The sequence below is a fragment of the Indicator indicator genome, chromosome 2, assembly GCF_027791375.1.
Source record: "Indicator indicator isolate 239-I01 chromosome 2, UM_Iind_1.1, whole genome shotgun sequence".
In the NCBI taxonomy this organism is placed as follows: domain Eukaryota; kingdom Metazoa; phylum Chordata; class Aves; order Piciformes; family Indicatoridae; genus Indicator; species Indicator indicator.
The window spans coordinates 35441780-35460203 of NC_072011.1; the positions used below are offsets into that span (position 1 = coordinate 35441780).

Consider the following 18424-nt stretch of genomic DNA (forward strand, 5'->3'; position numbering starts at 1 on the left):
GTACAGGGGCAGAATGACTTCCCTGCTCCTGCTGGCCACACTATTCCTGATACAGGCCAGGATGCCATTGGCCTTCTTGGCCACCTGGGCACACTACTGGCTCAGGTTCTGCCAGCTGTCAACCAGTACCCCCAGGTCCCTTTCTGCCTGGCTGCTCTCCAGCCACTCTGTCCCCAGCCTGTAGCACTGCATGGGGTTGTTGTGGCCAACATGTAGAACCTGGCACTTGGACTTGTTAAATCTCATGCTGTAGGACTCTGCCCATCTGTCCAGCCTGTCAAGGTCCCTCTGCAGAGCCCTCCTACCCTCCAACAGATCAACACCTGCCCCTAGCTTGGTGTCATCTGCAAACTTACTGATGATGGAATCAATCCCCTTGTCCAGATCATCAATAAAGATATCGAACAGGATCAGGCCCAGCACTGATCCCTGGGGGACACCACTAGTGACAGGCTGCCAGCTGGATGTGGCACCATTCACCACCACTCTCTGGGCTCAGCCCTCCAGCCAGTTCCTAACCCAGCACAGAGTGCTGCTGTCCAAGCCACAGGCTGACAGCTTGGCCAGGAGTTTGCTGTGGGGGACAGTGTCAAAGGCCTTGCTGAAGTCCAGGCAGACTACATCCACAGCCTTCCCCACATCCACCAGATGGGTCACCTGGTCATAGAAGGAGATCAGGTTGATCAGGCAGGACCTGCCCCTCCTAAATCCGTGTTGCCTGGGCCTGATCCCATAGCCATCCTGTAGGTGCGCTGTGATTGCACTCAAGATGACCTGTTTCATAATCTTGCCTGGCACTGAGGTCATGCTGACAGGCCTGTAATTCCCTGGCTCCTCCTTCTGGCCCTTCTTGTGAATGGGCATCACATTGGCCACCTTCCAGTCACCTGGGACCTCACCAGTGGGCCAGGACTGTGGAAAAAATGATGGAGGGCAGTTTAGCTAGCTGATCTGCCAGCTCTCTCATTACCCTGGGATGGATCCCATCTGGTCCCATAGACTTGTGGGGATTCAAGTGGCTCAGCAGGTCTCTAACTTCTTCCTCCTGGACTACAGGGCTTCTGTACTGCTCCCTGACTCCATTTGCCAGCTCAGGAGGCCAGATGGCCAGAAGAAAACCTATCCTACTATTGAAAATTGAGGCAAAGAAGGCATTAAGTACCTTTTCCTCATGTTTTGTTACTGTATTCCCCTCCATGTCCATTAAGGAGTGAGGTTGTCCTTGCCCCTCTTTTTGCCATTAATATATTTATAAAAACATTTTTTCTTGTCCTTCACAGCAATGGCCAGTCTAAGTTATAAATGGGCCTTTGCCTCTCTAATTTTTTTCCTACATGACCTAGAAACATGTTTAAACATTTCATGGGTTACCTCTCCTTTTTTTTCCAAAGGTGACACACTCTGTTTTTTTCCCCTTAATTTGTCCAGAAGCTCATTGTCCATCCAGGCCGGCTGCCTACCCCATCGGCTCCTCTTCCAGCATAGACTGCTGGCTCATGTTCTGCAGGCTGTCAACCAGCACCCCCAGATCCTTTTCTGCCTGGCAGCTCTCCAGCCGCTCTGCCCTAAGCTTGCAGCATTGCTTGGAGTTGTTGCGACTCAAGTGCAGGACCTAGCACTTGGCTTTGTTAAACATCATGAAGCAATCAATGCTAGGAGACAAACATAACTAGCTGGTCTCTTCCCAGTGTTATGGGATTTAACAAAAAGTTATGTACCTTGATGTAAAAATAGTCACGCACAATGATCATATAAGCTTAGAGGTGTCAAATTGTGATAGATTCAGCAGACGTGGTTAATTGAAAAATCACAAGTTAGTGTTCTGTTTTTTGTAAGAGACAAAGTTTCAGATTCAGGCAGGAAAAGATAGAAGTCTTGAAAATGTAACATGCTGTCCAGCAATAGCAGAAAAGCTAATAGCTCCCTGACAATACAGGTATAAGTAGGGAGCCCCATCTGCCCTCACACACAATACACAGATGTAGCTTAGATGAGGAAGTGAATCAGCACTGGCATTAAGTAGCACAGCCTCACATTCTGTGACACACGCCCTCAGCAATACTGTGTTAATAACACATCATCTTCTGCTAACATTTCATTAATCTTTTCCATCCTTGTTTTAGGAGCTTAAAGCTTTAAAATTAAATTAATGCTTAGAAGCAAAGGTTTCATAGTTAATTCATAACATTTTGTTTACTTGTAGAGAATTTCTGGCTTTCTGACAATTAGGGAAAAGTTCTGTGGGTTTTTTTTCATTTCTCTTACCTTATCAGGAACACACCTGTACAACTCAAAAATAGCTACATGAAGAGGTTCAAGAACATGTGTTATAGATAAGTCTGTTCCGTACCACTCCTTCCTGGTCTCTGGTTGCCTAATGACACTTTTTTTTCTAGTTCATACTTTCTGTGTGTCCTGAGCTGCAGTTTGGTATGCAGTTTACTCCTTAACATTTGGCTTTTTCCTCCCGAGTTCTTCTTTTTCAGACTACATGTATTGAGTTTGCACTCTCAAAGCACTTTCAGTTGAATCCAGTAATTATTAATGCTTATGTGATCTGGACTCTGAGTGAGATGCTGAGGAATGCATTTTTCTAACTGTATTGATAATTTTAATTGTGGCAAAAGAGGAAGAACTTGTTTTAGATAGAGCATGCTGTTACAATTCAGTGTTCATAAGTGGAAAATTGTGTCTTCCAGTCTATGCCTTCCTAACCTCTACAGCACACTGAAAAACTACATGCACAGCCATTGATGGCTGGTTTTGACTGGGACACTGCTAGGTGTAGCAGGTGTGCAGTGCCATGTTTTTAACTATATTCTTGCAGTTAGGCAATATTAAAACTTCCATTAGCCTGGTCAGAGACCAGAGGAAATCAGAAAGAGATTCCCATTTAACACAGAAATTCTATCTGCACAGCCTTCTCTAAGATAAGTGTGTACCTCAGGCTGCTGCCATTGCAAAACAGTGCACCCTGCAGAGTGCCTGTCATTGGCACTTGCTAGGAACTCCCTAGCAAATTAGTTTTTACATAGGCATTAAAAATAAGGCAAACAATCATGACAAGGGATATCACAGGGATCAAATGCTAAATCAAAGAAAAAAGTAACTGAATATGCTTCATAGGACTCAGGTATTTTATCCTGAAGAGAACAGAAGACTTGTGCATGCAGGGCTCTTGTGCCATTTCTGTCAGAACTGTATTGAGGTATTGGGACGGCTTAGCAATTTTAAGTATAATTGCAACCAGAATTTGTACCTTAAGAGAACCTTAAAATTTCAGTGTTATTGTTTGTTCTCTCATACAGAAAACAGAAGGAAAAAGTAGAATTTTTAAATAATTCTGAAGGTTTAATTTCATTTTTTACCTTGTTAGCCTATTCCTTCTCCCCCACACACAGTTTTGGGTCACTTTGGTCCTGGCTAGAACAGTGAATACAACAGGCAGGCAATTTAAGAAAACCAGGGCTCCTCTGACATGCTTTGTGAAGTAAAGGAGTGTCATGATGGAGCCTGTGACACAGTTTAGGCCAAAATTTAATAGATAACAACAAACTCTGAGCCTTGGGCTATTACTTGTACCCAGGCTTATTCACGGCAGTGACATACCCAGTGTGTGGAACGCGTGATGCACAGCACTGCTGTCTTGCACCTTTACAACTATTTAAATCTGAGGCAGTCTCATTTCATTTTTTTTAGTGGAGGTTTAACTTGTATTTTCTAGCCAGCCTATCTACCTAGAATAGATTTCTAGAAATAATTTTATTTTCTCCTTTTAGCATTTTATTCTTGATGAGACAAATTCTGTACTGAAGATTTTACCTGCTGTAAATAGATGGAAATGGATAGGAGTATGTAGAACATTAGGTGCCACTTAAAAATAATTGTGAATACAGAAATAGAATTATGATGATAAATGTGGAACAAGCTACACATTACTTGATACTGAAGTGGCTTAAGTCGTGTCAGACACAAAGGGACTTTTTCACTTAAAAACACACTTTATGCTGCTCCTTACCTGTCAAACTTGGAATAACAGGGTACCTTATAACAAAAATCCCTGCTATCTAGATATGCATAAATACCACTTCATGTGTATAGTACAAATAGTACTTTGTTTCCACAATAGTTGTTGTTTTTAAACAGCCAAAAATATTTAGTGGATTATTAATTTAAGAAGTTAAAATAATTCAGCAGATTAAGACAGTTATCTCAAAAACCCTCAAAGTTAATTCAAGATGAAGTGATTCAGGAGGTTTTCTTTCTAGTTTGCCTCAATTTCCTAAAAACAAACTGCATCAAACTGAAAGCAGAACTTACCACAGACTCTGTTCTCTAACACAAATATAACATAGATAGCGGTTTTCACCTGTGTTGTATGTCTAATATAGTCACATAATGCTCATTCTGAATTTGTAGCTGGATTTAATGTAAAATCTTCATTATTTTTTTTTGTACTTTGTACTTGCCTAAAGGAGCATCATATGCTTATGCAGCTGAACAGTAAGATTACATGACTCCAGACTAAAACACATTCTTGTGCTGCCAGATTTATTCTTCTCAACCAGTATATACAAGACATATGGCTATGGTTCACGCTGTTAGCTTTGCTGTGAAAGCCCTGATGTAGTGTCTGTCTTTTGGCATTGTTCTGTTTTTCTGTCTTAAATTCTGTTACTGTCAAGAATAAATTCAGTTAATGATATTACATTTCTTAGTTTATTTATGATACTGGCAGAAAACACCTCTCTTCACCTTGTGAAGTTTTATTGACTTTTTCCAAGGTGTAGGAAATGTCTTAAATTTAAAAGCAATATAGATTATACTTACAACTTTCAAACTACAGCTTGGAACTTCAGTGCAAATAGCTTTCAAAGATGAAACAAAGTTAAAAGTAAGGGGATCTGTGTCTCTTGAGAAACTTATGAGAAGTCGTACTTTAATACTTCGTAAAACTAATGCTTCTCTTATCTTCCCATCTAAATATGGCCAGTACCTGTGGAGGAAGAATATAATGTATTCAGAAAAGTTAAAAAAAATTTTGCATTTTTATGCAGCAACATCTAGATATCATAGAGAAAACTAAACATATATGAATTTAATTTCCTATTTGTTGAATGAATTCTGTTGTAATTTGAAGGGATTCTCAGTAAACCCATCCATCAGCATACTTCTTTGTGTGATTTTGCCCAGCACCAAAAGTGTCACTGTGGAGACAGTAAGGTTGGGGATGATTGAACATATCTTCCATCTGTGTACATGCACGGAGAGCTGCCAAAACTCTCCCACAAAATACAGGTTGTTTTACTGTCTATGGGAATGGGAGAAACTCTTGTGTCTCTGTACCAAGAGAACCAGGAGAATGAACTACAACTAGAGGGTGCTGCTTACCCAGCCCCGACAGAAGAACGCAAAGGGTCTTCTCTGGTTACACAAATAAGAGAAACAATGGATCCCTCCCCGACTGCTCCCTCTGTACTGGGACCATACGGCCTGGGGACTGGAATGCTTTTGGTAATTTCCTTCTTTGGAAAAGGAAAGCCGTTTCTCTGTGAGTGCCTGCAGCCTTCAGCAGCAGATAAAGGTGGGTTGTTTAAGGAGGATGATGCCCTAGAAGTTCTGTCATGAATGGGATGGTGGCTTCCATAGTGCTCTTCTCATGCTTTCTAGTTAGCTTTGTGCTTCTGATTTTTGGTGGGAGCAGGTCAGGACAGGGAGAATTGGACAAAGAAAATTAATGTTTTATTAATTCCAGCAGCATTGAGGCATTCGGTGTAATGAAATCTGGGCTCTACAATGTCAGGAGATAACTTACAAGTGAGAACTAGGAACTGACAAGGTAGAGAACCTGTGGTAGTACCCTAAACACAAAGCCATACTGTAGGAAAAATGCTGAGGAATTCACACAGGTGGCTGCCCTGGATCTACCCAGTCCAGTAGATTCCTGAATTCTAAGTAGATTTCTGAATTCTTCAGGCAAGAAAGGAGGAGGAGATAAGATCAACTGCAACACTTTAAGGGTTCCACATATGAAGAGCCTTTCCAACGTAAAGGAGAAACGCAAAGGATGTGCATTGTGAAACTGAGGTTCCTACAGCACTACCCATGATTCTTTCACTCTGACAGAGGCTCTACATATAGTGAGTTTATTGGAAAAATCCTTGCAGACTTGAAAAAGCTTATGTTTGATATCAGCCAAATGAGTTATTAAAAAAAATAGAACAAAATATCTTTAATTATGCAAAACTGGAAAAATGCTCATAGTGCCATGTTTAGTTTGGCTTAATTGTGTTCAAAGGAAGTGCATGGATGGAATGGTGAGCTTTGCTAGATGTGGAATTCATTGTGAATGTTATTGACAACTGGAAAGACCACTGGATACTTGCCTCCTGAGTTGGGTGGTTTTATTACACTGTGTCTCCATTTTTGGGTCTTGAGTGCTTTTAAATGGTTCATACAAACAGGGTGCTTAAAAATGATTGGTTTAATTTGTTTTTAGTAACTGTCAATTAAACAAAATGTGATATAATTCTAATGTAATCTATGTTGAATTTGGATTTTTCATGTACATTTCAATAAAATAATGACATCTCACACCATGTATGTGACAACCCACAACATGTTCTTGTCCCCTAACATGCACACATACTTCTCACGTTGAATATCTGTACGATGCTCACAAAATGCCAGCAGCTGTGATATCAAGATAGTGAATATAATAGTATAAGAAATAGGATTAATGTATAAGCAGGTTCTTGTGTTCCTGAGTCCCAGTCATTTGCAGATGGTCAGACTAGACAATTTCTGATCTCCTTCGATAGGCAGATCCAAATCTTAGGACCCAGAACTGTAAATGTCTTCTTAGGTCCCAATTCTGCTCCCATTTAAGTCAATGGCAGAACTCTCACTGATTTCAATAAGAGCAGAATTGGGCCCCAAGAAAATGGTCCACAGTAGTAACTAAGCTCCTGTGGGTTCACCTTGTGCAGCAGAGCTTACTGGCACTCTGATGACCTTTTAGACCTGGACGTGGCCACTCACCGTTTAGCATTGGTGTCAATGACGATAGGCAAGTAGTCCATGACAGCTATGTATACAAACTGTTTCGCCTCATCAATAACACTGTATATAGCTTCGATGTCCAGGACTCTGTCCTTTGGGCAGAAGAGTTTAGGTGAATTCTGTGAAAGAAAAGGTTCAAATGTGGCATTTAAAATAAGTGATTTATTTCCTCTTCCCCTCATCATCCTTCCTGAGATGGCAAGTAGCATCCTTTCTTTTAGTAGAGAATATTAACTGATACCTTCAACTGTCCTGCTAGAACATTTGAAAGGTACAAACACCTCTGTATTCGCATAATTTTCCCTTGGAAGCCTCACCGTTTTGATGGAACTGTGGGTAAAATGCAGAAGACACAAACTTCAAAACATCTACTGTCATCAAAGTTGAAGTTACATTTCAAATAATTTTGTTCCAACGAGTCTCAGGACTGGTTACTCTTAGATATTGCCACATAAGCCTAATACTTCATTTGTGACCAGGAATTAAGTCAATTACGTCAGTTCTGTTTGAAGTTCCATGAAAAGTCACCATTTGCTCAGCCACCATTGCAGGGAGATACTGCAGTTTTGTAAGAAACTTATCTTTAAAACCTAGTTTCTGGTATAAATTTACCCTTTACTTCATGATGAGCCAGTAAGTGGTAAGCCCAGATTTCAGCTTTTCTGCCTTGTATCTAGGGCTGTTGAAGGTGTTAGTCAGCAAGGCGAAGCCAATGGGAATCACCCATCCATGGCAGAGAGGGCCCAGGACATTTTTGCTCTTCTGCCCAAGCAGGGAGAGAGAAGCAGAGTCACCTGCCAAGTTGCTCTCAGGCAACAACACGGTTCCTGTGGGCAGAGGTTCTTAAAGCCACTTTACCAAGCTACGGCGGGTGCCACTTCTCCCTTCCCTTCCCATGCCAGACCACTGCCTTCCTTCTGCTGTATCACCTTCTCACCTTTCTTACCTACTTGGGTTGCAGCTGACATGAAGATGAGTATGTTTTCTTTAGGGACAGATCATGGGGTTTTGATTAGTCTTTTTTCCTTTCAATACAAATACCTATCATAGTTTTTTAAATCATTGACTGGTGTTCTTAAGGATTCAGAAAACTAACTGTAACAAGATTTCAAGACCAATATTCCAGATCAATTCCTGAACATGTAGAGAAACCACCAAAACCTCTTACATTTTTTCAGTCAGTCTAGAAGATGATTTTGTTGCTAAGTAACACTAAGCCATGATTCCTGAGTGTAACAAAAACATTAAATGACTGCATGTTATGCTGCTTGTTGCACAGATGTTGAAAGTTAAATACATTTTCAGAGAATGATTTTTGACTCAAGATTTTGTTAAATATAATTTATGTCTATTATCATAAACTTTTGAGAAGGCTATCGCACTAAGATTTTATTCTTACTCTCTTACTATTTTCTTGAAGTACTAAGTTACAGAACAGCTGAATAAAGGAGTTCTTATGTATTAACTTTTTCAGATGCATTCAGTATGAAGACCAGAAAGTGAAAGACATTTAGAGGATAATTAGAAGAAAAATTTCTGTTATAGCTCTCATTGTAACACATGCATTTGGGTACTTGTTATCCTGTGGCATGGCTGACACCCAGCTGTGGTCACAGATTATTTTAGGACCTGTTAGTTGTATAGTACTTGTTGTTCTGATCAAATACTTATTTGAAACGTCCTTTCACCTACCAGAAACAGGCCTTTATTCTCACTGGGAACAGTACTTTGCCATGCCCCTGCTCAGAGATGTGGCTGCTCTAGACTGAAAGGGAGGAAATTCAGAGCTGGGGGAAGGAGAAGCACAGCACTGGGCAAGGGCAGCATCATCACCCCTGCCAACAGACAGGACAGTGATGGTAATAAGTGAACTGCCTGGCTTGTGGATATTTTCTTCTTGTCATTAGTTCAGAAACAGACAGAAATGATAGTGTTTGTTCCACCAACCAGTTCAGTGCAACACTAGGACTCCCTCTCAGAGGGCCATAATGGCAAACATGGAGAATTATCTAGCAGGTAAGAAATTTATTGAAGAGTCTGTTTTCAGGAAGGAAGAACTGGCTGTGGCTAAAAATTCAAGTAGTTCATGGAGCTGGACTTGACTGGTTCAAACTTCTGAGTGCCAGTGACTCCTTCCTTTCATTTTCTGAAATGGAATTTCAAGAGAAGAGGCTTCTGTTTTCCACAGAAAAGAAAAAAATAACATTCACAGGGAGGAAAGGGACTTTCTGAAAACTGAAAAAGAGCAGTTTTTCTATAGTCTCTCACCATCTGTCTTTGTCTAGGATCCTGGATTCCTTAAAGTTGGCCTGACCCAGCTTTCCTTACTGTGTGCCCCCCCCAGCGCTGGTTTTCAGCAGGATTTCTCCATTTCTTACAGATTGCTTAGAGGGGAGTAGGAGTGCATTTCACAGCTACTTAGCTGACTGTCCAAAAGTCTGTCTCTTAATTTAAGCTAATCCTTAAGATTCTGCAGTATCAGTGGTAGTGTATGCCTCTTCAGATAGCTATTAATTCAATTTTCACTCCAAAATAGCTCTCTGTCTCCACTGATCGTAAAGGTGAAAAATCCTGGATGTGTAAATGTTGCCTGACTCCCAGCAAGTGAAGTCAACCCTGCCCTGTATAACCACTCATCTGCACTGACATCCTCTGCTGTACAACTTAAGAGCATACTACATGCCTTGTGTTCTTTTAGACATAACCAGCTATAAAACAATGGAGTATTTCCCCTTGTTTTATACAGAATAGTAAATAACTCTTAGCAACTTCATTGTATTCCTATTTTTTAGGTGTTTGTTTCAGTCATGTAACTCCAAAATGAAAGGCACTGCACAGCTTTCATAATTTCTATCACTCTGTGTACTTTCTTTCCAGTTTTGCTACATCACTACCAAGATGGAGGACTGCTCTATTTCTTCCCATTAAAATTATGCATGCAGTGCTTTCGTGGGGATTGCTGCTTGAATTTTAGCGTTTTTAGATGTCATTTTAAAATAAAACTAAAGCAGATAATGTTATACTGAAGTATGCATGTTTTTAATGGAACAGGGTGAAGAAGACCAATCCTTATGTATATTGCATTGTTTAAAATGCAAGCTATGATATGAAGCTTATTCCATATCATTTTAGATGTCTGGTTAACAATTCATTTATCCTAGGTCATTCACTTTCTAATTAGCAGTGTAAATAACCTAATTTGAGGAGCCTCCCTATAATCTTTTGAACACAAGGAAAAGTGGCAAACATTATATACAGAGGGAACAAGAATAATGTGCAAATGAAACCCTGAAGCATCTTCAGTCCTAGCAAACTGCAAGTATGAACAACGTCACAGAAAGCAGAACGAATAAAAACAGTATTGATCTGTTCTGCACCACAAGAAAAGGCAACTAACTTTTTAAAAACCTTTCAATCACAGACTTCTCCACAGAAGTAAGCCTACTGGAATAGCTGTTCTCCCAGACAACAGAATGATTTGGTTTTCCAGTATTATGAGACCATCAAAGATGTTCATTCTTGTGTAGATGATAGCTGTAGTGGTCTTATTTCTATAGTTGAGTTTCTGGTCACTTGCCTGAATTTTAGTAGCTGCATTGGGTTATGGACATAGAAGTAATATGTGTATTTTTTAATAGAGCCAATTTAGAGAAATACTTAAGTATGGGCTTCATTTAGGCCATATATGTTCCTAATAATGGAAATGACTTTTCATGGCAATTTCTCCCTGACAGTATGTTAGTGAGAAGACAGCATTATGATGGACTTACTGCAAGGAACTGTGAATATCTCTATATTGGCTAAGACATTTGAGATTCTTTTGGAGATGCTGTTAACACCTACCTAACCCAGTCTCATTACTTTATATAGTTGTACAGGACAATATTAGGAGAGTAAACCAATGTTTGATTTCCAGGTATTCCAAAAATCTGGTGGGTTAAATAAGTTTCTTACCTCCCCCTCTGCAATTCATGTCAGAACTTACCGACACATAAGCTTCTGACTTTGTCTCATTCAGCTGCAGTGTCAGTTTATTCTGAGTATCGTACACTCCATACAGTCTCTTGGACCAACTCGGAGGAATTTTGTTCTTGTATCTTAGTGAGCTATACAGGGCAAATATCCTTTGTAAATCCAGGACCAGGCAGCTACAGTTGTATACAATGACGCCAAGTTCCTTCATCTGTGAAATGAAAAGTTCACATCATTAGTGATATTTTGGCTGATGGGTCTGTGGAAGTACACAGCAAGAATGTAAGCATGTCTGAAGAGTATCTTCCTGAAGGGTTCCTTGAGCTCAGTGGTAGCATTGTTGATTACAAGAACCTTGCTAGCAACACTCTTTTAAAGGCAAACACATAAGCTTCAAAGTCATGAATGGGCAAAACCTTTAAGAGGGCTTCTATGTTGTGTGTGTCAGAGCTGTATGTCTTGACAGAATACAACTTAGGAGTGATACCCATTTGTCAGAGGCACCTTTTTTGTTATAAGTGTTGTCCAAAGTTTACTGCTTCTGTCTAGGATATATTTATTTTAGTTTATTTACAGGAAAAGCATCCTTTCTGCTGGATGGTGTAGGAGCACACACTGCTACTAGTGACAGAGTCTTACTTCAGATACTATCTGTTTTCTGTGGGTTCTGGAAAAGGTGAAAGAAATGGACTTAAGTTTTTTCTTTGTTAGAGAAGGAATATTATGCTCCACCTTCAAATAAAAGGATGAACAAGCAGGTGTTTAATAGGATCAGTAGATAAATTTACTATGCTGTTAAATCCATCATGATCCAGATATAGTATACCCAAGTACGACACAAAAAAAATGGGTTCTTAACTTCCCCATTGCTCTGGCATGGTATCCCCTCACCAAGGGTACACCGAATTTCTGGGTGCCATTTTCTTCACATATAAAAAGTGGAGGTAATGATACTTTCCATAATGAAAAGTACTCTGTAAGCATTAATATTCTCACATATGAATTATGTGAGAAGTAAACACAAGTGAACACAGACAGCATAAAACAATTAAATGTTTTAACTTCTACAAACACAAGCCTTGCTTCTGCATTCAAGCAAGAGCATGTCTCCTGGTCATCATAAATATTGGTTTGGCAGAGATTTCATTAATTGCCAATCCCTAACACTTAAGATGTTGGCAGAATTTCATTTATAAACATATTGCCTGACTTGTGTAATCAAAGTGTAACCACACGCACACTCTTTCTTCCGTTGCTGTACAATAGCTCAGAAATGCACTGCTGTGGGCACAGGTGCTGTTGACCTCTCATTATCTGCACTTCACTCGAGTTCAGCGATCTCCAAAAATAAAGCATGGAAAAAACCCTGCATGTAGCTGTTGGAAAACAATATGCAGGATGAGCATTTAAAGGATCCGTGCTGGTTTTCTGCAAGTAAAGTCTCTTGGTAGCATGTCTCAGAAGTCTGCCTGTGATGATAAGAAAATAAGGGGACTACAATCTCTCCAGTATGCTCATCCTTTTACACCTAAAAATACCCATTGGTTTTTATTCCCTTAGATGAGATCTCCACAGTCACGTGGAATAGTTTCTGGTAAGAGTGTATCTCTTTGTCAGGCCTGTGAGAACTCTGAACCCCACACTAACCTTATTTCAGAGCTTGTTCCTGAGGAATTCTCCCTGACTGCAGATGAGAACTCGCTGCAAGAGTGAGCAGAGGAAGCTAAGTGAAGGATAGAGTTGAACCTTCACTCTGTTTCTATGGTGGCTGAGAGGAAAACAACAAATTCCAATACTCTAATGAGAGACAAACTCAATGAGTGACGCTTTTTTCAAGTCCCTGGGCTGGAATACCACATAAGTGAGATTATACTACACTGAGAGATATATCATTCCCAAATATTTACTGAATAGTTGCAGCTACAGGAATATTATCTAATATTCTTACTGCCTAAATCAGAATATTTTTGACAAGTTTCTTTAATTAATAAAAAAATACAGAAATCCTGAATTAGCCTGCACAACCTGAAATTTGTGGACCGTTGGAAAATGCATACTACTTGCTGCACTGCAGCCTTTCATTTTTGGATAATACATTAAATTAATTTTGAAGATCAACATAAATTATTCCAAGCTATGGCAAACATCCTAGCTGATCACTCTATTTGGAATAACATCTTTGGCTTTTCCTCTGGGTGCAGTATCTTTGAGGACAATCCTACACTCAGTTCCAGGCAGTTCTGTACTCTAAGCGCTGTTTGTCTCCAAACATTTTTAACTATACATTAACACTGTTTTCACTGTGTGCTGCCAATACTGCTCCCTTAATTGCCAGGCATGCTATTGCAAAGGACTTGCTAATAGTATTCTGTTACATGTATCTGCATAATGTGACTTAATTGGCTTTCATGGCTGTTAGTTGATTCTGACATAATTATGTGGTTACAGTTTTACTTTCATTTATCAGTCCCGTTATTACTATTCTGTTTCATCCTTTCCACTAAAAGTAAGTAAGCAGTGTCCTCACAGCACACCAAAACCTGGCAGGATTGCTTCTGCATGAGCAACTCAGAGCAGGAGCACTTGCAGTGTGTCCTCTCTTTATGAATTAAAGGATTGCCCTTCTGCCTAAGTGCTTCCTCGTGCACAGAGATAGGGAGCAAGCCAGGGGCACTAATGGATTTAAGTGTGGTTTTTACAGCTCACCAACCAGTCTGACTGCAAAATGAAGCATTAGCCATGCCTTACTGATGGCCTCTCCCCATGCACAGAAGCACACAGGGATCAGTCCATTTAGCGCAGGAACTTGACCCTCCTCCCATGGAAGCAGGAATCTGCAGGAATGGAGGTGATGCCCTGGATGAGGCCCTACCATTTACCCACTCGCAGCAGTTATGTTCAGATTGCAGACTGGAACAAAGCCATTCCAAGAGCTCTATTTGCAGCACAGAAAGGAACCCTGCCACCTCACAGCCTTGCACCTTTCAGTTGGCTTCTCTGGCAGCAAGCATTGATCCTTCAGAAGCTTCTCCTGCTTCTGAAGCCATGATAAGAGCTCTTCCCCGTGTATATTCCCTGGTACATAGTACAGGCTCATCTCTTCCTTTTCCATTCTGGGAAAACAGTTATCCTCTTTATTCAGCTGCCTGTTTTCATTAAACTTTTATAAACTTAAGCCAAATTTTACTGATCGTGAAAAATAGATTCAAAATTATTGGAAGAGAGCAGACAGCAACTCCCATGCTTATTTTCTTAGGAAACCAGGTTAGATGTCAGCCTGTCACATCCTGACCACAAAAATACTGTTTCAGAAGCATCTTCCACACTGAGCCTATTTTCATTTTAATACTTGGAGGTGAGGAGAGACTGTTCTTTTTCCAGTTAATCACAGAGCCTGTCACCCTGGAGGCACTGCAGAGCATGGGCATCAAGGATGTGTTAGTGAGAGATTGAGTATAAAGTGGTATGTCATCTAGATCAGGAAAAGACTTCAGTTTAAGAGCTGCTGTCATTACAGACTTTTTTTCCAATAAAATACGTCTCAAAGGAGACACAAAACCTCCCCACAAATATTGAAAGAAGCAGAATCTGAGTGTTACTCCTTGGCTTGTAGTTACTGAAACTGAAACCTGCAGCCAACAATCATCTGAGATATCTGTTAAGGTAAAATCCTTCAGAGCAAGAGCTCTTAGGGCATTGGAAATATTTCTTCATCCTGAGTTTTAAAAACAACTGACACAGTAATGAAAACATCACTTTTTTTTTAACCGAAAGTATAGAAGATCTCAAGAAATCAAAACCTTAATAAAAGTAAGGAAGATAAATATGAAAATTAAGAGAGTCACAAATTTGATTACTTCAAAACAGAACGGAAGTATTTGGATGTTAAGGTTGCAGAGTTGCTTGTGGGCGGCATTTTCAGGGCATGTGCTGGTGGCTGGGGACAGGAATGGATTTTGTGTGCTCTCATGAGCAAGTTTCTTTTCCTCTTTGTTAAGAACCACGATGAGTGCTTTTCTCAAAGAATGAAAAATGTAGGAGTTGGCTTTCCTTGTTCTTCCCCTTGCCGTGTACAAAGCAACTATTAAAGGCTACCAAAACCACCATTTGTCATTCTTGCCAATGAAGGCTTTCTTAAAGCCCCAGAGAAGAGTATGGCTACACAAGACTCAAGATGTAGTGGCTTAAACCCACTATACCATGATAGGCTAAGCACAAAAATCACTCAAGCTACAAAAAGCAATAAATTTGAGCTATCTAGAAACCTGGTGATTTTTATGACAAGAGGAGGCATTCCTTACCAGACAGGACAAACGGCAGGATTTCACACAGGATGTGTAGGTATCCTAATCAAAATGAAAAATCCATGGCAAAAGAGCCTAAGCAGTACAAGCTGTGGACCCTTAACACTGTAAGTTTCCTAAACCAAAAAACAGAGTTAACAAGGCTTTTCAAATATATTTGGATTCTAAGTTAGACAGGGTACACAGTGTGTCCTTATCCTGCAGACCAGATGATGCATTTTGTATTTTCCTTGAGCTACACTGTAAGAGATAATCCCACTGTGTAGGCAAGGTACGACTAGATCTACCTTAGAGTGGTAAAACTGATTCATGGCTTGCAGTATCTGAATTGTGTCAAACATAGCAAGAGGCATTAGAAAACTCCTTGTTGATTTGTTTTAAAGGTTTTAGTAATTGCTCAAATACAAGCCTGATCCTGAAACTGATAGGCAGCTCTCCTTGGGCACTGTCGTTTGCCCCAAAGCTCTGGCCACCATCAGGTGCTGTGCGTCCACTGCTTGTGCTACAAAAACTCTGGATTAACTATCAGCCTATTGCATGCAAAATTTACTTAGTAGACTTTTTATGTACAGGACTATGTGTGCATCTGCCATTTACCTCTGTTTGAAAATGTATTTAATGATGTTTTTAATTACGTGATTTTTTTTAATGACTGAGTTCCAAGTGAATGACTGAGCACAACCAGAATCACCACAGAGTAGATTAATGGAGTAATAAAAAAACATGTTATACTGATGACTCTATTACTAAGACCTAAAAGTACCAAAGATTTTCAATAACTTTTAAAGAAAAATAATATACAATGTATTCATTACCACCTTAAAGCAGACCCAAGATATTTAAATGTGTCTTTTCATAAAGCACATAAAATGTGCTCTATTTGGACAGCCTGCACTCCAAACATACGTGCTTTTTCATTTGGTTGTCAGTCTTACCTGCCTCTATTGCAAACTTCCCTTATCTTCTCATGTAGTATCATTTAATGCTCAGTGAATCTTCTTCAATCATGCACAGCATCATCTAAAGATCTTGCTTCATACATCATCTTTACTTCCATACTTTACTACCATACTTCTATACAGTTGCTTTACACATCTCTCTAAAATGTGCTGAGCAGATATGTGTCCCAGTCCCACGCCAGGCACAGGAATGAGTGGTGGCCTGTGGCAATGGAGCAGGAGGGGAGGGGCGTTCTGGTGGAAGTGACAATCACCAACAAAGAGAGAGAGAGAGAAAGCGATGTGAGAAAAGAAAAAATGTGTGTTTGTGCGATATGTTTGATGTGGCTGCTGCAGCAGACTTTGCTATAACAGGATTACAGAAGTAGTGTTCAATCACAAATTCATTGCATATAACAGACCCCATTCAGATAGTCATAATTTTAAAATAAACCAAAAATGCAATCTAATGCTGAAGAGGCTGAGAAGGCTGCAGTGCTGCCTGGCTCTTCTCTTACAAACCTGTGAAGCCTTTACAGTCCACTAAAACAGCAAAAGCATGTACCTCAGCTACCACTTCACTAGAAACTACAACCTATCCTCAGGCATTTTGTGCCAAAATACTCCTTATGTGCTTGGCTAGTAATACAGAGCAGAGGCTTCACGCCTTTGTTATGTTTAAATCAAAAATAATTCAATGAAATCCAAATCCAGCACACTGCTGCTTTGCTCCAAGTTTCACTTTTTCCTTCCACATTGGTAAGAGCAGAGGAACTACATTACTATTGGGAAATAATAAATAAAAAAGATTGATACAAATGGTAAAGTGCTGTATTCTCAGAAACTTAATAAAAAACTTTGTTCAGCTTAAGCTAAGAGTGAATAAATGCAATAAATGCAAAATCTAAATTAACAGTGACTTTGAATGTCAGAAATCCTCTAGGACACTGTAAATGTTCTTACATGAATTTCCTGTTATTTTGAAAACTGAAAACTGCTTGTGCAGATTACTTAAAGAATTCAAACACTAAATTTGGAGATTAACCATTTCATTGCATCTATTGGTCCTTTTCTATAAGACACTTCTATTGAATAAAGAGTATTTTGAAATTCCTAGATTCAACTCTTAAACATTCTCCACTGAATCACTTTGTGAGTCTTGTGCCTGGCCTAAAGTCCCACAGTTGTGTGGGTTTTACATTGCTTTACATTGCTGTCATCTAAGGCCAACGCTTCATTTTCTATTGTTTTGGGTTTAAGCGTTCTATCACAGATAGAATTTCTACTGAACTAGAAAAAGAAGTCCCTTCCACTTGACATAAGAATGCAGTCTCAGCTGGGAGCTCGATCCTATAACTGACAATGGAAAACACACATTCCAGCTGCTGAGCTGGAAATAAATCTGGGCATGGGGAGTGGATGCATTCAGCAGAGGGAGCACCTAGTATTGGAACTGAATATCATATAAAATTGTGGCATGCTTTCACTAAAGGAAGAGACATAAGTAGACTGAATCCCAATGGACCTGATAAAGTACTTTTGAATTGGCAGCCACTAGCATCCACTGGTCTTTAATTTTCACCTTTAGAAAGTACCTTTGATAGATTTAGGTCTGTGGTTCTTGCAGAATAAAAATTCCAGGGAAGTTACAACTGCAGACATTATTTTTACTTTTATTACCTAATGGCAAAAAAGCTGCCAGGAGAAGGCAATAGGGAGAGTTTAGAAGCTGGTAATTTTTTCATCCTGTTCCTTTTTGTGGTGGTCCATTGGTCAAGAACACAAAACTGCACAGTGGTGCTCTTTCAATTTCCACTTCACCTTATATTCAGTAGATAGTCCCACCATTATTTTGCATAGCTTGCTGATCTTCAGGAAGCCATTCTGGAAAAAATTAGGTTCAGCATTTCATTTCTGCTGACGGGTACTGCCATCAAGATGAAAAGCTAGCTAGACACCCAGGCAGAAGAGGCGTGTTTTAAAACAGTGTGGTTTAAAAAAACCCTTGTGAGGAAGAGGGAGCAATGCATCTTCAAAGCAGAAAACCAGGAGTGCCCCATGTCCTTGTCATACTGGAAAAAACCTTCATAGCAATTTTTCAGCCATCTACTCTATTGATATGGAAGACTTGGCAAAATTAGATCTGTT

The 18424-nt window shown here is 39.8% G+C and overlaps 1 protein-coding gene across 1 annotated transcript in view; it reads right to left on the reverse strand.

Moving 5' to 3' along the window:
- Window positions 1–18424, reverse strand: part of PLD5 (phospholipase D family member 5) — a 199177-nt gene that overhangs the window by 5444 nt on the left and 175309 nt on the right. Inside the window, 3 exon segments of the mRNA XM_054397880.1 lie at window positions 4831–4996; window positions 7042–7181; window positions 11048–11245. Coding sequence (XP_054253855.1) covers window positions 4831–4996; window positions 7042–7181; window positions 11048–11245 — 504 coding nt within the window.